This window comes from Balaenoptera borealis, assembly GCF_965194805.1.
Source record: "Balaenoptera borealis genome assembly, chromosome: 6".
Classification (NCBI taxonomy): Eukaryota; Metazoa; Chordata; class Mammalia; order Artiodactyla; family Balaenopteridae; genus Balaenoptera; species Balaenoptera borealis.
In genome coordinates this window covers 54855421-54877170 of record NC_138863.1, presented here as the reverse complement: position 1 = coordinate 54877170, position 21750 = coordinate 54855421, and the positions used below count along the sequence as shown (strand labels likewise).

Below are 21750 nucleotides of genomic sequence, written 5' to 3'. Positions count from 1 at the left end.
TCAAGATATTATTTTATTTTGTAAGTTCAGTTTCACAAACACAGAGACAATGGACACCACGATAATGTAAGTTATGTTAACAAATACTGGGAAATGGGACATTTTGGCTTTTACAGGTGAAGAAAGAAATGGCAGTGTCTAATTCACTTGGGAATCGCAGTACCTGTGGCAGGAGGAGCCGCCTCTTTCTTGGGAGTGATCACTTTCTTCTCTGGCACTTTCTTCTTAACCTCAGGCACTTTAAAGACATCATTCCATGATAAGAATTTATTGTGAGGGACAAAAAAGAGAGAACACAGGAAGTCCACAGAGAAAGACCAACATGCAAGAGTTGCTCAGGGTAGGGACCTAATGCAAGTCAGGAGCCCAAGTGTGATGATATAATTAGGTTTTGTGAAGGAAGGGATCAGCAACCTATCTGAATACCAGAGGACAGATGCTGTCATTTCATCCACTTAAATTTCACTAGAAATTAATTAAATCATTATATAAAAAATATTTCTGAATTCCTGAAATCCAATAAAGGATCGGCTTTACTGTTTCACTGATTAAAAGACTACTTAACCTAGTGGAGAGGTCATGGTTATTTTAAGTAGTGATGTCATAAACTTTTGCAGAAAATATTATTGAGCTTTAAGGCACAAATATATTATGTCCTGTACTATGAACTGATTGAATACGATAAATCTGGATACTATTCATTCAGTGATAGAGTACTTTTATATACCTTACTTTATTTTATCCTCACAATAATATCTGAGCCCACTAGAACTGACATTAGTATCCCCATTTTATAGGAGAGGAACTTTAGGCTCAGGTCAGTTAAAGGACTTGCTCAGGCTAACACAGCAAGATACAAATTCAAGGCTAAAATCAAAACCTGCTGGGCTACCATTTGTATGTATGTATCAGAAGACATAAGCTATTATGCAATGCTTTCATAAATACATCAATCTTTCTTTTACCTTTTCATCCTGATGTTATAAAGGCACTTAATATACATGGTTGAAGGATGACATTTAGGAAGATTTGTTCATCATATTTTTCAGGTATTTTTTGTGTAGATAATTTAGCCTTGTAAAATATCTATATGAAAATTATTATGTTTAATAAAATTATAGGGAATTGGATAGAAGTTTTGGGGCAGTTTTGGGACAATACTTCCTTCCATCTTTGCTCTTGAATACTGCTTTGCAGACAATAAAAAGTGGATATCAGTGTTCCTGAACATTTTTAGAAATTAATGTGACTATCTAGTTTATAAACATAAATTTTCCTAAATCCCAGTTCAACTATAATTTTTCTGGTGAATGTATGGATGAAGAATGTGCATTCACTTTGGGGAGGTGTACCTTTGGGTGGTGGAGGTTCCACTTTTTTAGGAGCTGGAACAGGGACTTTCTTCTCTGGTACAGGTTTCTTTGGCACTTCAGGCACTTAAAAACATTCATTTTAGACATTAAAAATCACATGTACAGCACTGTATATGTAACAAAAAGACACATGAGAATAAGGCCACAAACAACTAAATAACATTTCATATCATAAAATTTGAAAAGACATTCAGACGATTTACAAAAAATAGACACATAAGACAGACGCAAAACAATAAGAGCACACATGTCTGGAATGTTTTCTAAGATTTAGATGGTAGAAGACATAGAGAGTAAAGCAACATAGATAAAATTAGAGATGAACAAAAAGATGGAAAGGCAGAATTCAACACAAAAGAGGCCTGATGACTTCAAGAAGAACTGCTATACCTCGTGCAGGTACTGGCACCTTAGGTTTAATTTCTGGAAGAACTTCTTCTTCTTCAGGTACAACTTCTTCCTCAGGTACAAATTCTTCCTCCCCAGGAGGAATTTCCTCTTCTTCAGGAGCAACTTCCTCTTCCTCTGATAGAATTTCCTCTTCCTCTCGTGGAACTTCCTCTTCCTCTGGTGGAACTTCCTCTTCCTCTGGTGGAAATTCCTCTTCCTCAGGTGGAATTTCCTCTCCTGCTGGTGGAACTTCCTCTTCCTCAGGTAGAACTTCCTCTTCAAGAACAATTTCTTCTTCAAATACAACTTTCTCTTCCCGAAGTAGAGCTACAGGAACTGGAACTGGAACTGGCTTGCGTTTCTTTGGCACTTTAAAGATATTTGTTCAATCAGACAAGCATCACTTTTATGTACAATATTCAAAACAGTGGGACAACATGAAAAGCAAATATTCTGTGATCATAAAGCATCAACTGTCACCAACATAAGTAATTATAGTTAGTGAGGCTGTATAATGCTAGTTAGTTTTCCTTGTTTGCCTTGGTTTTGTTCGAGATTAATGTACCTTTGGGTGATGGAGCTTCCACTTTTTTCGGAACAGGTGTTGGCTCCTTTTCTTCTGTGATGACCTTCTTGGGCACCACTGGCACTTTAAAGATATTATTTGTCTTTAAGAATGTGTTCTTTTACATGTCTTAGAGCAATAGACATAAAAAGGAATCATGAAATATCTGACTTTTATATTTCTAACAAGATAGACAATTGTTTAAAACATGTAATGCTATAAGGGAATTTGTATGTGAATATATGTAAATGTAAGGTTTTCTCCCATGGATTTTAAATGATGAAGCGATGTACCTTTTGCAGATGGAGCCTCTACTTCCTTAGGAGCAGGAACCAGCACCTTCTTCTCAGGCACAGGCTTCTTGGGCACTTCTGGCACTTTAAAGAAATGATTTAGAGAAACATTTTATATAACCTAAAATTTTGAGTCTAAGCGTAGTTCCAAAAAGATTAAGGTCATAAGAGTATGACCAAATTACTTCAAGAAGCATTTTACCTTTAAAATAAAATCTTTTCTTTTCCGTAAAGGAATACTAAAGCATTGCATCCCCAAAGAGCACGTAATTGAACCATTTAATTTTTTACTCATATGCAAAGTTGAAATTTAAAAAATTTTATGACATTGCAAGTTCATGTACCTTCGGCAGGTGGAGCTTCCACCTTTTCAGGAACCGGTACTGGCACTTTCTCCTCTGGTACAGGTTTCTTGGGTACTTCAGGAACTTTAAAGATATCAAATAGGGTTAGTGTCAAATTTTTCACCCATAGAGAAGAATCTAGCAATTTTAGGCCTTATTGAAGCATCATAGATATTCTAACAATTTCACTTTAAGAATGAAAATAATAATTATAACAGCCACAAAACAAAGGCCAGAAAATGCACAAAAATTAAGATTAAAAAACACTGAAGAAACTTAGACTGATAAAGACAACACACAATGTCTGGTAAATGATGACTTTGTCCATTTTGGTATTACAATTAGAATTTACTTTACTCTAAGAACTTTCCACTAAAGAGGAGGAGCCAAGCATGAAGCACCAGCATGCTTTGATGGTAAAATTCAGAGATGAATACACAATAAACTGCTCCAGTAACCAGCTTGTCTTGGCATTAATATTGTTAATATCATCATGGGGAAAGAACTGATACGGCTCACCAAGTTATACTATCAATACATGGGTAAATTATTACACTATTCCACTGATGGATTACAAAGAGATGTACCTTTAGCTGGTGGAGCCTTCTCTTTCTTAGGAATGGGCACAGGAACTTTCTCCTCTGGCTTCTTAGGAATCTCAGGCACTTTAAAGATATTGTTTATTGATAAGTTCTTACTACCAGTAACAACACATCCACACAAAGGATAGTTATCAAACAACAGGACAGTTTCAAAGAATAGACAGTAACACACACAAGGTTTTGAACTCAGAAGATAATTAGCTGTTTACATGCGGATGAAGTCTTTTATATGCTCATGATAAGAGTGGTGGTGTACCTTTTGCTGGTGGGGCTTCCTTCTTTTTGCGAACAGGAACAGGTTTCTTCTCTTCTGGAACAGGTTTCTTGGGTACCTCAGGCACTTTAAAGATATTATGAAGAATTTTGGAAATGTTGCAGAAAAGATATAAAATGTGAAAAGCAACTACCGAAATCATACTTTAGCATCTAAAAGTGTCTTTTTCTAAAATAAGCAGAATTGGTCATCAGTGCTAATAAGCCCCAGAATCTGACCAAATTGGATACAAAAGATGCTGCTGCTTATCCCTTGGCAGGAGATATAATCTACCTTTGACGGGTACCACTGGTACCACTTCTTCAGTTATGAGTTCCTCTTCTTCTTCAGTTATGAGTTCTTCTTTTTCATCAATGTACTCTTCGTCTTCAAAATATTCCTCTACTTGGGTTACAGCTTCCTCTTCAAAGGCAATCTCTTCTGGTTGTCTTTTGGGTACTTCAGGCACTTTAAAGATATTATCTTGAGGTTGGATATTTTCCAATTATTCAATAAAATTAAGACACTTTAGGAACATAGCCATTTGTAATAGAAGAAGGAATAGGCTTTATCTTTCCCACAGAAGAACTTTACACATAGAACTGAACATGAATTTCATACCAAAAAAGACAAACAACACATTAAAAAGAGTGAATATAGGTACCTCTAACAGGTGCTGCTACTTCTTTTTTAGGAACAGGTACTTTTCCTTCTGTGACAACCCTCTTGGGCTTCATGGGCACTTAAAACATTAAGTATAAGGAGATTTTATTGTCAGAAACAGGGTACCCAGCGAATGCTTGCTTTATTGCATTTTAAGGAAATAGAGTAATGCTGCAAGTGCCTCTCATATAAGAGATATGTGATTGTTCATTTATAAGAAACTTCAGACTCTCCATGGAAAGGATTCTGAACCTTACTGGAATAAAAACGTACAAAAGTACTCAAGGAGGTCTGAGGTAGCAGAGACCAAGTGTGAAGTGATGTTTAGTGTTCGGGTATCTCTGCTTGTATGAAACATCCTTTACTGAAAAGCTAAATTTACTTCTGGATAAGTATACTTTCTGAAATTGCAGCGAAGTTACTTAATACTTAGTAAAAAGCAGGGAAAAATGGTTAGACATTGAGTTAACTTTTTTTCAATCTTCAAAATGACTTTAGGATCAATAAACAGGTATTAAACTGTGGTGAATATTGTTATATCATCACATCAATTTAGATAAGTCAGGAATGTGCCAAATGGTCACTGATTTTAAATCCAAACATTCTATTTTATATGTATTGTAGCCCTGTGTTAGGACACAGCCATTGTATAAGAAGCTATGGTTGAAATAACTTTTCCTTTTAAGATAACATTATCTTTTTATCCTGTATTTACAGATTTTTACATCCAACATCCACCTAACGATTAAAAGACACAAAACAGTGAAGAAAAAAAAAAAAGCAAAACACAGCTGCTTTAGTTTTAAAAGAGACATTAAAAAAGACCACAATCGAGGAAGGAAATTATACCTTTATCAGCTGGTTCAGTCACCTGCTCTTTTTCACGTCTGATAATTGAAATGTGTATTTTTTCCTCAACAACTTTCTTTGCTTCTTCAGGCACTTTAAAGATATTAATTATTAAAGACCATTAAAACAAACCACACGAATATCATGTAAATAAAAATACATGAAACGCTGAGCAATGTAAGAATCAGCACCAAACAATATATTCAGTAAAGACAAAGAACATCAGACAAGGTAGTAAGACATGTTTATAGAACATAAGTAAAAAAGATGTTTTTGGTAGTTATTACGCTGCCATGTACCTTTGGGCGGTGGAGGTTTGAGTTTCTTAGGAATGGGTACTGGTACTTTTTCTTCAGGGACCACTTTCTTCGGCACTTTAAAATATCAATATTAACAGATTTTAAAACCTGAACCAAATTTCTTAAGAGTAGTAAGAAGAAAAAAATAAGAAATATGATGTACAACATAATGACCCCAAACACACACACAATTGGTACACTGCCACTTCAACATGGATTTATAGTTGGACAGACATGTAGGGACCACAGGTCTCATGACTGATAATGTTTTTCTCACTCTACCTTTAGCTGGTGGGATCTTTAGTTTTGTGGGAACCGGTTCTTCCTGGACAGGCTTTACTGGGATGGGCTTCTCAGGTTCTTTAAAAATATATAAAGGGTATTTAATGTTAGACATTTTTGTTAGAATATAAAAAAATGATATTTCTTCAATGGATACGAAGAATTAAAATAATATATCTTATCTACAGCATAGGCATAGCCTCTAGAGGTGAGTGAGAATCAGAGATCCAAGTAGAATAAGGTATAAAAGACCTAAAAAAGCTTTTATTGCTATTTCCTCCTTGCTATTTACTTCAGTTAGGTAATTGCGACTCTCTTTTACATATTATATTATCATTTCACTTCAGGTAGACAAAATCATGGTTAAACTCCTCCCCATATAATATTGTTTTTTAGTTCTATTTGTAAAACTACATAGAACATTCTCAAAGTTAGGCTGTGAAACATCAAAAATAGAATAAGTGAAATAATATTGCTTCATTTTGAAATTCCAATAGAAACTTATTCCTACAGATTTGATCTTCACAAAGATAAAACACAATGGCTTGTGCTTGGCTTTCTCTATGTTTACTTTTGAAGCAGTCTTTGTGAAGTTTTGATGATGGGAACCCCGAGGGTAGGGTGTTTTCTCAATAGCCTATTATGTTTGATAATAACAAGCTTCAGGATGAGAGACGTTCAGAAATTTTTGGTCATGTATTAGAATGATCAAGGGCCCTTGAAGATAGACTCTTGACCTTTTGGAGAAAGAAACGTAATGACATTTTCTTATAAGCAAAAAGAAGAGAGGAAATAGATTATGCCCAGAACCAAACTCTAACAGCAACTTTACGATTTATAGAGATTTGTTTTTCTACAAGTTATCCAAGAAAAAAAATTATGAATTTGCCAAACAAAACAAAGTTCCTTCCAAATTTCTTTGGGCATTCAAAATTTTATCCTGTTCTATGGATTTTGCTCATATTTAATGTGGTTTCAGGTTTGCAGTTCTGCTCATACCTGTGACGTAGTCTTCATGTTCTTTATACTCTTCATAATGTTCGAATTCATGTTCCTCATACGCTTCATATTGATCATATTCTTCTGTTGGTTCATACTCCTCAAATTCTTTATAATCATATTCTTCATATTCCTCTTCCCGTTGTACTGGAACAGTTTCTTCTTCCTGGGTGTCAGCCCATTCTTCCTCTGCTGTTACAGTTACTTCTGGAATAATATTGATAACAGGTGCCTTTTACTTGAAGCCCATTTAGGGACCACAGTGACAATGTGCTGTGATCTCATTCCTTGGTGATGGTCTCATGCACTGGTTATGGGAGACCCTGACTGTCCTTTGCTGGCCAAGGTATTACAGAGTGTACATTTGCTATTTATAATTTCAAATGTTAGATTCCCTGCCTTTAGGCAACAATAAGCCAATAAAGAATGAGAGTCAAATTAGAAACTAACAGGCAAAGAGTTGTGTAGGTTCGTGCTTCATTTTATTATTTAGTCAAAACACAACACACCTTTAGCTGCTGGAGGTTCTCTTTTTGGAACTTCAATGGATACCTTTTGTTCTTTAACAGCTCTTTTCCTGAGTTCAGTCACTTTAAAAAGAGTAATTATTAAAAGTGAATTGCAAGATTCATAATAACATGTGTTAAGAGAACTTGTATATGCACAATCCAAGGACAAAGAGGACAAAGATGACCAAAACCACACTCGTTGTTTAAATTTTTCATTTAAGTGGTAAGAAAAATCAATAGACTCGGAAATAAACATATTCTAATATATATATAAATACTTTTTTCTAAGCTACTTAATACTTAAAAGACATTGAATAACTTTAAGATGATCAAGTAGTATTTATAAAAGAAATAAAAAAAGACAACTAGACAGTATAAACAATGACTATCAAACAAGCATTAGACAGAAGGTTGCATCACAGGAATAGTTTCCTCACTTTAATTCTAAGGTGTTTTCATAAGCTCTACTGGCACAATGTAGAAAATTGAGGATTTAAAAAATTTTAATTTCATCAAAGGTTGCCACACAAAACAAGCATTGCGGCAAAGGAGTTTAGTATATAGACAAAGACACATTAGAAGATAAATACATTTTAAGGGAAAGTATCTACACGTTTGTATGGAGTTTCACTTTTGTTTTTGTTTTTTATTTTTTGAGAAGAAGAGACAGAATATTTTCTGGTATCAGAAATATTTAGTTTTGAGATGATACGGAATAGCATATGCATATTACTTACTTTGTAATACATATTTAAATTATTTCCTCTAAGGATCCCAATTCCACTAGATTAGTTATACCTATAAGCTTATTTTGACACTTAAAAGCTTATTTTGTTTTTTGGAAAAGTTGGTATACCTTTTACTGGTGGCTCCTCCTCTTTTCTAGGCTTGAGTCTTGGAACTTTTTCTTCTGGAACAGCTCTCTTGGGTTCCTCAGGCACTTTAAAGACAGATTTCACTTTAAAGAACTGTTTTCCTCATTCAAACAACAAAAAGGTAGTTGTATAGTAGTAACTCAAACATAAAAGACTTGATATTTTCACGATTTCAAACATAAAACAACTATAACAATGACAACAAAAAACCAACACCCATAACTAGTGTATTTGGTAAAGAGAATAGGGTAGGTACAATATTCTGTGTATTGAAAGGCCCCATGTACCTCTTGGTCTTGGAGGTGCCACTCTTTTAGTTACAGCAATGTGAACTTTTTCTTCCTGGGCAATTTGCATGTGCCTCTCAGTCACTTGAAAGATAATTTTAGGATTACGGAGTTATATTACTTAAAGTGGAATTTAAAAAAATGTATTAGCCAGAAAGTATTGTGATTTTAGAGTATAACAATTTTACAAGGTACACACAAATGAACTTCACAACAAGTAAGTAATAGTCCATCATAGACAAGGCAATAATATATCCTTGCGGCCAACATACACCAATAACCTCCATACAGAAGGGGTGACCCAAGGACAGCAGTGAGAGGACGAGAAAGACAAGACATGTTTCTAGTTGTTGTGCTGGGGGGTTTTGTCTACCTTTGGTGGGAAGAGGTTCTATCTCAGCCACTTTGGGACGAGCCCTTTTTTCAGGAACTGGTTTCTTTGGCTCTTCTGGCACTTAAAAGACATTGCACAACATGGTCAGACATACAAGTGTGAAAAACACTAAACATAGGCACACTTATTTTCTTGTTAATGTCATAAAAATTTGAAGAATGTACCAATTTAAGATTTAAAAAGACAGGCATTATTCAAGAATAAAGGAAAGCCCAATATACCTTTGGCTGGTGGCACCTTTTCCTTTTTGGGAACTGCAGCAGGAATTTTCTTTTCTGGCACAATTTTCTTAGGTACTTCAGGAACTTTAGAAATATTAGGTTGAAGAATATTAGTTTGCATTACAGGAGAAGTATAATTTTGGGGCAAAGAACTCACTTTATGAAAAGATCACACATTTACACAAACATTAATGTTTACAGTCAGTAAAAATGTTTACACATATATGCTGACAAAACTGAGGCAGTTATTCAAACTAAAGGCATTATTATAGTTATTAAGACAAATGGTATCCCATTTCTTTGAGAGAGAATTGTACATTTAGCTGGTGAAGGCTCCTCTATTTTAGCAGGAGTTTTCGGTTTTGGTACAATTTTCTTCTCAGGCACTTGAAAAGATTATAAAATACATTTGTGGAACTGTCCAGATTTCTTTTTAATAAAAATTTAAGGAATATTTTTATTACACATGATACTCATCAACATTTGCAATACAGACAAAAAATTAACTACGAGAGGACATTAAGAATGGGACAAGCCAAACACATATGGGGCTAGAATTAATCTAAGAGTTGGTCTACCTTCGGCTGGTTCAGCGTCCACTTTCTTGGAAATAAAGTGCAGCTCTTCTTCTACAACATATTCATATTCCTCAGGCTCTTCCACCACTTTAAAGATATCAATTTCAAAGAAGATAGGTTGTAGTGTTTTTCATGTTTAATTTTAGCTGTACTTTATTATGTCAAAAAGTAAGTAAAATAGTAAAAGTTTAACACTTTCCAACTCCCTGATTGTTCTCATTTAAAATACCCAAAGAAGAAGATTTTAATCAAAGCATATGCCTTAATAAAGAGCATAGAAAATAAGTTTCAGTAATTTAATTTTTAAGTGTAACATAAAGATAACAATGCTTGTATTCACAGGAAGAACAGGACAAGCGCAAGACGTAAAAACAATCCTAGCGGCTAAGTTAACAAGAACACAGGAATTTGAAGACAAGTTTCAAAAATATACTTGAGGAATCATAAGTAGGTTCATAAGAAAGAAAAGACCTGTATTACATATGAAAAACCTACTGAGGACTTGGAAACAAGACTTTTTCCCCAAGTTTTGCGAGAGTAGCTATGGTGGATGAGGAAAGAGCCTTCCTATGATTTTTGAGTCTATGTGTATGAGATTAATTACAGAATAGAAAGATCTAGTTACAAACACTAGGAGTAAACTTAACAGGCTACCCATCTTTTCCCTAAATCTTTGGGCTTAATGGAAACATAAGAATATCATAAAATGTCTTTCCTTTTAATTAGCGTCTATAGTACTAAAAGAAATTTATAATGTATAAAAAACTGAAATTATATTCCTGCAATGAGAACTTTCCTTGTGTACATGTTATGGTTTCCCAAACATTTCTAGAAGGGATAGGACCCTGTTTGAATCCATCAGATTCCTGACTTATGCCCATCTTGGCCTTTCCCAGGAAGCACAACAGAACTGGTGGGCTTCCTCTAGGGAGTCAAGTTTTGCTCTGTTCTAAGCCATTCCATTAAGACTGCACATCTGGATTTCACATGGACTTTTCTTCCAAGTGGAGAAGAGGTGGGGCCCCTTTTATTAGCCAGAGATACACTCAAGGGCATCTGCCTGTACAATTCTATCCATCTTTTCATTGCGAAGACAGTTAATTTATTGAGAAACTTACGGATTAATCTTTAAAGCAGAGCTACATTAAAACTTTCTTAGTAAAGTTCTTTCAGATATATAGCTTTAGCCAGAATGCTGAACTTTAGCAGTAAACCTAGGGGTGTCTTAATTCATTAAAAGGGTATCCCAACATTGAAATAAAGCTTGTTGTTCAATCCTAAGCTATAGAGAACTAGCTTTATAGGTATGTGAACATCTGAATAACAAATTGATCTAATGAAAGATATTACACGATTGTTTTCTCCATACATGGAATATTGGAAAGCCCTATGTGTTCAGTGCTTCACTCTCAAACCTGGCCTTGACTTCTGGAATGTAATAATGTATATAATTTCTTATTCATTTAAAATGTGTGAGTCAGGACACATTAGTGAGTTGTGCTATCAACACTGCTATTTGTTACCCATGTTTTAGACATTAGACTACCAAGGTGAAGATTAGGCCAGTCCACCATACTGAAACCAAGTCCCATCTACTGAAAGGATAAATGTGTATGGAGGTACTTGCACCATTAGTTACCTATAAATATGAAGGCTTGTTTCCTACAGAGCCAAGTTAGAGGGAATGGACAAGGAATACTTTGGATGTTTACTCTAATTAATGCTCCTGAGTCTGTGTTTTGATCAAAAGATACATCAAATAAGACCAGTAGATGTTCACTGAATTTGTGTCACTTTCATTAATCTGATAAATAATCTGTGAAGGAAAACAGCTTATCAAGACTCCAGGTCACCACTAGCTTATCTGCATTATTTACCTTCATATTCTGTAACCTCCACTTCCTCCTCCTCCTCCTCTCTTTCCTCTTCTCTATAAACTGAAACACATACTCTTTCCTCTTCTTCTGAATAACTCCATTCCTCCTCTGCGGATGCTTTAAAAGATAAGATTTACTTTAAATTCAGCCTGAATAGCCCACTGAAGTACTGATTATAACCATGTGTTCCCTATAGATGGGTAATGTTCTTCTATCTGCTTAGGGGGTGGTTTCACAGTGCTTCTTCATTACAAGAAGGAGAGAGCTGAGTTCAGATGAGGGGACAGTACAGCGCAAGACTGAGAAGAATATTCAGATTATGCCCAAATGAGGCCACTTTCACAATTACCACATGTTCAGCACCCCACTCACCCTCTTAGAATGATTCAGGACCAATGCAAACACAAAACATTCAGTCTCAGAGGCTACAACAGACACTGATAAGAACAACTTCTAAAGTAAACTATGTGGTAAGAAGAAAAGACTTGGAGGAAACACATGCAAACTCATTTCTCCCCTCACTTCCGATTATATACCTTTGTGCCGCACGACCTCCACTCTTTGAGGAACTGCAACGGATGGTTTTTCTTCACCGACAAGTCTTTTTTCTTCTACGACAGTTTTCTTAGAAACTTCAGTTTTAAGAAAGGATTAAAGTTGAAGCTTAAAAATCAAGAATCTTAACAATTTTCTCTCCCTAAAGTTTGGGGAAGATTTGCACAGTACACCACTTTCACTAGCAAGTTACATAACTTATCACGAGTATATACACACACAAATTCTATCCAAGAGAGACAAAGGGTCAGTACAAGAAGACACCAGATAGGAAAAAGAATCCACCAGCTAAAAGATTTTTGTCAGAGGCTTGAGACAAATCCTACCTAGGGGAGGAAGGGCTTTCTCAGCAGCAGGAACTGGCACGGGAACTTTCTCCTCAGGGACAGGTTTCTTAGGCAGAGCTGGAATTTAAAAACATTGTGCACTTTTAGAACTTCAGTGTTATCTCATTGAAGACCATCACAAAACACAGATACACACTCACGATGCACATATATCACAAGACTAACAAAATCATTGTTTGCCTAGGAACATAATATTATAAAGATGGTTCTTGGAAAGATGGAGAGACAATACCTTTTGGTGGTGGAACTTCTTCCTTTTTCCGAGGAACAGGTCTTTTTTCTTCAGGAACTTTCTTCTTTGGTATTTCTGGCACTTAAAGGATAGTATTTGATTTAAAAATTCTCAGAAAGGCAAAGTAAATGAGCAACATAGAACTTGCAGGCCCATTAAAGAAGATATGCAATTAAAGAAGCTTGAAGGGAAGATAAGGTTATTTCGTGGAGAAGGGATGAGGTTACCTGCTGGTGGTGGAGATTCCTCCCTTTCAGTGACGATGGTTATTTTTTCTTCTGTGACAACCGTCTTCTGTACTTCAGGAACTTGAAAAGACATTCATTTTTAGAGTTAACTTTATATTTTCCGAAGTAGCTAATGGACAGTTATTTTGTAAGAAAGTAGGCAGGTGGACAGACACTTTTGTGGAATTCTTACACCATAAAACATTCATTTTGAATGAAACAAACTAAATTAGATAATTAAACACAAAAATGTTTTATACTCAAGACATAAAAACAGAGCTTCCTTACTAAGCAAGTCATTGTACCTTTAGCTGGCGGAGCTTCCTTTTTCTTTGCAACAGGAACAGGAATCTTTTCTTCAGGGACAGGTTTCCTGGGCACCTCTGGGACTTAAAGTTTTTAAAATAGAATGTTAGTTCAGCCATATGTCACTTTTATGAATGGATATAGGCACACACACACAAATCTTTACGTAGTTTACTAACGTTATAGGTTTTCTATGCATCGGCAAAATAATGCACAAAATTAAACTATAGTTTTCTAAAGGTCACATGTGGTAAATGTCCCAAGTAATGTTACAGAGGCATTTAGGCGATTAAAAACGAGTTATATACACAGAAGGATGTGCACAGAATTCATTCTTTCTTTATATATTGGTATGCTTTTGATAAAAACAAATTAGTCTAACATTGTAAAGCAATTATACTCCAGTAAAAATACCAAATTAGTCAGTAATTATATAAACAATATAGAGTGTGGATATAGTATATAGAAAAATCCCTTTACTCTTTGTATTGAGAAATGGAATCCAAAACAACAATGGGTATAATTTATCTAAGACTATCTTAGACTAAGATGTCGTTAGAATGGTTGCATCTATATCATTTTTTTTTTTTTCTATTTCTCTTCTGAATTTTTTTTTTTTTTGGTGCACCTGTAGTGTCTATAAAACTCAGGAAACACTCTTTTGCTAGGGTAGCCCTCTCAGTATGATATCTGTGTGTCAGTGACTTTGGGGAGTTCTGTGTGCAAAATTTTGTGGGTATGTACATATGTGCTTTTCTCTAAGAGGCTCCATAGTTTTCAATAGGATCTATGACCCAAAGAAGGTTTACAATGGGTTTAATTTATCTATTCTAAGTGTTGATGATGTTGAATTTTTAAGTGGCTGATGTAGTTCTAACAGCATGCATTATCGGTAGTAATTTTTTCCATTTTAAATAAGATATTGGCAATTTTTTTGAACATCTGCACCTCTACACTTGCATTTGTAATATCCTGATGTAGTTATACAGATACACATTGATACATGTATATATTATGTTATGTATACATGGGATGTTTATACATACATACATGTTACTAAGTGTATTTATTTTCATGTATAAATGAGATATGCCTCTGAGTCTCCTCCAGGAGTGACCAAGAGGCTTTGGTATTAGTACTGGTTTTAGTAATATAAGCTTTTCATTATAATCATATTTTATTTTCATATAATCATTATATTTTAATGATTAGATAATAATCAGAAATCATTCTTAAAAATCATTTGGTTAAAAAAAAAGACCCTAAAGAAATAAAAACTGTAATTTGAAAAGATACATGCACCCCAGTGTTTATAGCAGCATTATTTACAATTGCCAAGATATAGAAGCAATCTAAGTGTCCGTCAACAGACGAATGGATAAAGAAGATGTGGTATATATTTACAATGGAATACTACTCAGCCATAAAGAAGAATGAAGTGCTGCCATCTGCAAAAACATGGATGGACTTGGAGGGTATTATGCTAAATGAAATAAGTCAGAGAGTGACAAGTACTGGATAATATCACTTACATGTAGAATCTAAAAAATACAACAAACTAGTGAACATAACAAAAAAGAAGCATACTCACAGATATAGAGAACAAGTTAGTGGTTACCAGTGGGGAGAGGTAAGTGGGGAGGAGCAGTAGGGGATTAAGAGGTACAAACTATTAGGTATAAAATAAGCTACAAGGATATATTGTACAACAGAATACAGCCAAAATTCTATAATAACTATAAATGGAGTATAATCTTTAAAAATTATGAATCACTATATTGTACACCTGTAAGTTATATAATATTGTGCATCAACTGTACTTCAATTAAAAAATAAAGAATAAAAAAAAAAGACCCAGAATTCTGAAACAGCCAAGAAGAGTCTGAGAAAGAGAGAAGCAGATTTGATTCAGGAAGAAAATGGAAACACTGAGAAATCAGGCAAAAGAGAACACTTCTTAAAATGTATGAGCCTGCTTTCTCCTAAGCTGGATGATACTGGATCTCTCTATAACTGACCAGATGTGTGCAGTTTGTTACTTCATTGCCTCTATAAAGTAGTGTCTTTTATCACTAAAACCCCCAAAACCAACCAAATCCAAAAAATTAAAGCAAGAATTAGCATATTTGAATCCAAACATCCCTATATGAAAGGTCCCTTGACTCACTAATTAGATAATTGCAACATTTATGGCAAGTGTCAATGTTCAGTTAATATCTCAAGAAACATGGTGAAAGTAAATGCCAAAAGTTGATGTTTCCAACTATTTAAGGGTAGGCATTATTGACTTTTCAGAAGAGTGGCAGTTCCCAGAAGCACTGTGTACATTTTTACCTCATTAACATTCAGTTCTGCCAAACACCCTCCTGTCAGTCTTTGTATCTTTGTCATAACTCATGAAAGTTTTTTTTTTTTATTAAGAAAAAGTCACACAGTTGAGGGCTGAAAGAGTTTTTCCTAGAAACATGCCCTGCAGAAAATGAGTTTCACAAATATTTCTTCTTTCTCTAGGAGAGGGAAGATACTAAAAATTTAAGACAGCAGTTTGATATAGTTGCTTTTTAAAAGTAACTTCTTTTAATGTTCAGTATCACAAATAATGTATGTCGAGTGTACCCCCCGAAGCTGACAAATAAATGAAAAACACAAGAGGCATGTAAAAGACACGAAGTAGACAGCAGAGTAAGTACGAAGACTGTATAAGACAAAGCATTGGCACTTGGGGCAAAGGGTCAGCACGTGATCAGTTCTGGTGTACCTTTGGGGGGAGCGGCAGGTTCCTTCTTAGGCACAGGAACTGGCTTTTTCTCCTCTGGCACAGGTTTCTTGGGAACTTCAGGAACTTTAAAGACACCATTGTTGAAACAACTGAGAACTCTAGTCTCCTTGTGAGACATTTAAGATTACATTAAAGCATAAATCCTCAGTACGAGTGTAAGAATTTAGGAAGTAATTTAATATCAAGCATGTAACTTGTGATGAAAATACACGCTAAATACATCAGTACCATACAGACATTACATATATTACACGAAGCCGACAAATTCCCAATCAGCATGGTCTGGAGTCTAAAGTATTACTGACATTTGTGTAACATATTACCACAAGTTAATGAAATCAACATACACAGAATTAAAATATATTACAAATGGTTTACAGATACTATCTCATTAACACACAGAGCCAACAGAAAAAGGTACAAGAAGACAGACATTAAGAAATTTTTTTCAAAAATATGATTCTACCTTTGGCTGGTAGGGGCTCCACCTTTTCAGGAAGGTGGGGAACAGGGACTACTTCTTCTGAGACTGGTTTCTTGGGTGGCTCAGGGACTTTAAAAAAAAATGGGTCGATTTTGAGAAATTGTGCATTTTGACAAGGCATATGTTGTTGCAAGACTTAAAGAGTAGACATTCTGGTTTTATACCAATTGAATGCAAGAAAATTATGTGTTAATCAAGGGCTAAGGGCAATGAACTAGTGGCTAATTAGAAAATGTGACTGTTACTCATTTTTAACTGAAGGAACCTCCACTTTCCTAGGAACAGGTAGGAGCACCCCTTCCTCAAAGGTGCCAGTGCCTGTTCCTCAGACACCTGTTTTAGAAACTTTACTTTTATAAAGCCGCAGCATTAGAACAACTGCATTCAATTATCTTAAATAGTTTTTGTATCCTAAATGTTTAACAATTTGACTGGGTGTAGGAGAGGGTCGGTGGAGGGAGGGGAGCCCTAATTTGCAGCCACTGCCAGTTTCCAAGTTCCAGCCTCTGTGGTGGTGCAAATACATGCATCCTGGCTACCAACGATGATGTCATTGTCTCGGAGTTGGGAAGGGACGAGAAGTAGCGCATAATTATCCAGTATTTCCACAACACAGAGGCAATCAACATAACCTCAGAAACATAGATAATAGGAAAATAGTAATGAGTTTTGAGCATTTATTACCATAGCTTTAAATATAATTTATTTAATTTTATATAATTTAACTTTTAATCATGGAAGCATTAAATGCTGGGTAGCAAAATTCCTGAAAATTTAACCATCAGCTCTGGTGAGTGGGTATGAGCTGGCTCCAGGACACTGTATTTCTTTTCTTAATAGATTTAATTAATTAATTAATTAATTAATTTTTGGGTGTGTTGGGTCTTCATTGCTGCACACGGGCTTTCTCTAGTTGCGGTGAGCGGGGGCTACTCTTCGTTGCGGTGCACAGACTTCTCACTGCGGTGGCTTCTCCTGTTGCGGAGCACAGGCTCTAGGTGCATGGGCTTCAGCAGTTGTGGCTCATGGGCTCTAGAGCACAGGCTCAGTAGTTGTGGCGCACAGGCTTAGTTGTTCCGCAGCATGTGGGATCTTCCCGGACCAGGGCTTGAACCCGTGTCCCCTGCACTGGCAGGCAGATGCTTAACCACTGCGCCACCAGGGAAGCCCCCAGGACACTATTTCGTTTTCTAAACAGCTGACCACTAGATTGTAAGCTCCATGCAGCAGGGAACAGAGCCTCCAGGAATTCTCATTCCTCTCTCCAATACCCTCCTCATGGTCTTCGCATCTCCCTATGATGTCATTTGCACATAGTGGCTATAGGTCTGTGACTAAATTTATTATTTAATATTAACATATTCAGATATTTACTTTGGAACTTTTGAAAGATTTTAAACTTAGAATAAATCACTAATACCTTCTTTAGGTGGAGGCTCAATCTTTTTGGAAACAGCAACGTGAATTTTCTCTTCGATAACAGTTTTCTTTTGTACCTCAGGGACTTTAAAAAAATGTACATTTTAGTTCCTGGTATGCCATACTGTGGGTGGTATTGCAATTTACAAAGAATATTGAAATACAAATTAAAACAGACAAAGGTGAAATGAAAAGATGACAAAGATTCACAAGGAGACAGAGATATCTACATAATCACAAATTAGATAAGAAGAGGGATAAAAATCCATCTGAAGCCCTTCCATTTGAGCCCCATATTCAAATTTGCCTTATACCTGTGACTGACACCTCCTCCTCCTCTGTGTGAGAAGCAACGAACATCTTTTCTTGTGAAATAACCATCTTCTTTGTATGTACAGCAGGTACTTTAAAGAGAGTATTTCACATTAGTATTTCTTTTTCCAGTTCAAGACATCAGATCAAATACATGGCTTGTTTAGACACAGAATGAGTGGGTTAATATGATAGCTTGAGAACAAATTCAGTATTGACAAGAAAACAAATCACGTTTTGCTCTATAAGGACAAACAATCCATGCAGCCTTTATCAAACATTATTAAATGGGAATCAAATAGACACAACTTCTTCACACGTGATGTGGTGCTTTCCCAAATCCATTAGGGTTTATTCATATAAATGAGGAGATGAGGAATATTATATGGAATGGAATGCATGGCACGGTAAAGTTAGAAGACTACTGATTAAACACAAATCCTTCTTTAATTAAAAAAATATTATGTAATTTTAAAGTGATACTAAAAACAAAGATAATGTTATGATTTAATTAAATTATATAAATGTGCAACATAAAATGTATATAATATAATATATATAATATGTCTTTATTTTGGTGATTTCAGATTTGTGAGTTGTTCAGTAATACATGTATACATATTCATACACATAAAAATGTTTAAAACTTGTAGCTGAAAGACAAAGATGTATACCTTTCACTTCAATAACTTCTTCCTGCACTGGAGTCCGAGAAGGTTTTTGTGGAACAATCTTCTTTGAAACTTCGGGTACTTAAAAATATGTACAAATATATTTGTATTGTGAAGAATATTGTTTTGCACAAAATTTTAAAATATCTTAGTTTAGATGACTATATAAATAACTAACATGTGACTATATATCAGTAAACAATTACTTGTGTACATGGTACTAGAAATGTTTTAAATGATAATACCTTTGGTGACTTGAACTTCTTCCATTCTTCGAGAAGTCTTTTCAATTTTTTCAACTACGGGCTTCTTTACAACTGCAAGTATTTTAAAAAAATTGCAGTACTTTTAGAATTTCTATTAAAATAGTCTCTCTCTTTTTCTCTCATTTTTTAAAGAGAGACAAGTTTGTTGCACTGAACTTTAAGTACAAGCTTCTGTACTTCAAGTATTTTGGTTATTTTTTATTTTATATTTACCACAACAATCTTTTTATCATCATTTTATGTTTGAATTAAATGAAGTAGGTAGATATTCTTAGAAAAAAAATCACTGATACAATGAAGCTTCCAGAAGAAGTTGTGCCTATTGGATTGAACTGGTGATTCATACATTTTTGCCCAGCAAGCCATGATAATGACGTCGATGATGTGATCTATTTAAATAATTCCAATTACATACCTTTAGGAGGTGGTACTTCTTTCTTTTCTGGTACTTTTGCTGGAATTTTCCTCTCACGTGATTCTTTAACAAAAACACAGTAATAAGGTGTGCTTGAATAGGTTAAGTTCTAATAGATTGTATCAATTGGCAAATGATATAAGTTAACAATCATATACAACTGTGTAAATTATTGTATTTGGGGTCTTTATTGCTAACAGGATTACTCATGCTGGATTTAGAAGCAGGATCAAGCAGAGATGCAGTGAGGCAGTGAAACTAAAACTTGAACCTCTGCATTAGAAAAGAGCACTCAGAATTCAGTCTTAGTAATACGATTAAATGATTCAATTTACAATATCAAAGCATGAAAGTAACTCTGAAGAAAATGATGCTTTTAAAGATTCTAAAGATTTCTAACTTTAAAAAATGGAAATGGTCATTTCACCTATTTCATATCCATTGCAAATCAGGTTAATAACCTTGAAAATATAAAGAACTGAGCAAAAAATGAGGAAAAGAGAAAAAAGTCACCCAATTAATACATACCTTCATAAGCCTCCTTTTGAACTTGGATGACTTCTCTTTCTTGGTAAGCCTCCTCCCACTCTTCCTCCCCTTCCTCATAACCTTCTTCCCTTTCATAGTATTCTTGCCCTTCTTCAAAATCTTCTTCCCATTCCTCATGAACTTCCCTTTTAGCTTCTACATGGGTCTCTTCATAGTCTTCATCTGGTTCCTCATAGTAAGGTTCTTCATATGGCTCCGTGTATGGTTCTACCTCTAGTTCGTCATAAGGTTCTTCCAAAGATTCTATGTAAACTTTCTTCTCGTAGTCTGCTTGCTTTTTCTCATACACAGCTTCTTTTTCTTTCTGAACCTCTTTCTCTCTGGTTATGGTCATTATTTTCACTTCTTCAGCCTTGGAGGATACATCAATCACTTCAGGAGCTAAAATAAATTAATTAATTGATTTAAAAAGATAATATTAGCATGTTAATTATATCCATACAATTACTTCACGAAATGAAAGTCTATGTAGTCAAGTAATATCAGTATCTGAGATCTCAGCCTTATATTGATAATTTACGTTTTCTTTGTGTTGGTTCTGTTTAAATTTTTGTTCATTATGGAACACAGTCAGGAGGGTCAAGAGACACTCTACTCTTAACCTGAGGATTTTTCTGGTGTGAACAAAATGGCATTCAGTAAATATTATCCAATGAACACATCTTCCATTGTTTCATGGGAGCTCCAGTTTGTAAAACCCTTAGTTTTTTTTTCCTCATGGAATATCTTAATATTTGATCATTTTGTGGAATTTATTTTTAATATTTCTGCAGTTACTTAAATTCCAAACTATTCTTTCAAAAACAGTACTAATTTTAAAGCTATATTTTTGACTATCGAATATAACTCTTTAGTCAGTTTGATAAAGACAATATTTAAAATCATGTAACCAAATCAATTAGTTGCTTTCATATGACAACTTTAAAAATATTAAGGCTAACATTATTCATATGATCCTTAACATTTGTGTTAGCTACAGTTGAAACAATAAGGGATCCCCTCCCTTTCTAGCCCTCACCACTTCTTTCCCTGAGTCCACTGCACTGAGGCTGCATAAACATTTGCCTGGGTTTTTCTTTCCTGGAATTCGACCAGTATGAAGTAGCCATCATTTCTACTGCTAATTTTACTGTAGCAGAGGAGACTTTACAACTTTATAATAAGTTGGAAGCCTGATACATAAAATAAGAATACAACGCAGAGATGCAAATCTCAGAAATAAATAGAATAAAATATTTCATTTACCTTCTGCTGGAATTAAGGCAGTAGGAGGTGGGGGCTTCTTGGCAACCTCTGGAAATTTGAAAACATAAAATACATGTTTATCTTTAGACTATAAGTTTTTTAATGCTTACTAATCCTGTACACCCTTGTTAGCCATTTGTATGATCTGTGACTACTACTCATATATCAAATGCTTTTATAAGATCCAAATTTAGCTCACCAGAAATGCTACGTAATGCCATGTTAACGAAAACGCAGGAAGGCTGAAATTTTATTCTAGTTTATGTTGATTTAAAACAATTTAAATTAAC

The 21750-nt window shown here is 34.9% G+C and overlaps 1 protein-coding gene across 1 annotated transcript in view; it reads right to left on the bottom strand.

Annotated features, from left to right (window-relative positions):
- The window catches only part of TTN (titin), a 285431-nt gene that overhangs the window by 148119 nt on the left and 115562 nt on the right, over positions 1–21750 (bottom strand). Inside the window, exons 110-144 of the mRNA XM_082395621.1 lie at positions 21461–21508; positions 20195–20596; positions 19667–19729; positions 19231–19302; positions 18989–19066; positions 18317–18406; positions 18004–18087; positions 16566–16652; positions 16079–16162; positions 13320–13403; positions 13015–13095; positions 12788–12868; positions 12535–12612; positions 12190–12285; positions 11654–11770; positions 9777–9863; positions 9199–9282; positions 8957–9037; positions 8584–8667; positions 8278–8361; positions 7422–7502; positions 6913–7119; positions 5914–5991; positions 5632–5706; positions 5333–5425; positions 4485–4562; positions 4115–4288; positions 3824–3907; positions 3553–3630; positions 2966–3049; positions 2622–2705; positions 2329–2412; positions 1764–2132; positions 1353–1436; positions 164–238 (exon numbers count right to left, since the gene is read on the bottom strand). Of these exons, the coding sequence (XP_082251747.1) occupies positions 164–238; positions 1353–1436; positions 1764–2132; positions 2329–2412; positions 2622–2705; positions 2966–3049; positions 3553–3630; positions 3824–3907; positions 4115–4288; positions 4485–4562; positions 5333–5425; positions 5632–5706; positions 5914–5991; positions 6913–7119; positions 7422–7502; positions 8278–8361; positions 8584–8667; positions 8957–9037; positions 9199–9282; positions 9777–9863; positions 11654–11770; positions 12190–12285; positions 12535–12612; positions 12788–12868; positions 13015–13095; positions 13320–13403; positions 16079–16162; positions 16566–16652; positions 18004–18087; positions 18317–18406; positions 18989–19066; positions 19231–19302; positions 19667–19729; positions 20195–20596; positions 21461–21508 (3693 nt within the window). The remainder of the gene's footprint in view (positions 1–163; positions 239–1352; positions 1437–1763; positions 2133–2328; positions 2413–2621; positions 2706–2965; positions 3050–3552; positions 3631–3823; positions 3908–4114; positions 4289–4484; positions 4563–5332; positions 5426–5631; positions 5707–5913; positions 5992–6912; positions 7120–7421; positions 7503–8277; positions 8362–8583; positions 8668–8956; positions 9038–9198; positions 9283–9776; positions 9864–11653; positions 11771–12189; positions 12286–12534; positions 12613–12787; positions 12869–13014; positions 13096–13319; positions 13404–16078; positions 16163–16565; positions 16653–18003; positions 18088–18316; positions 18407–18988; positions 19067–19230; positions 19303–19666; positions 19730–20194; positions 20597–21460; positions 21509–21750) is intronic.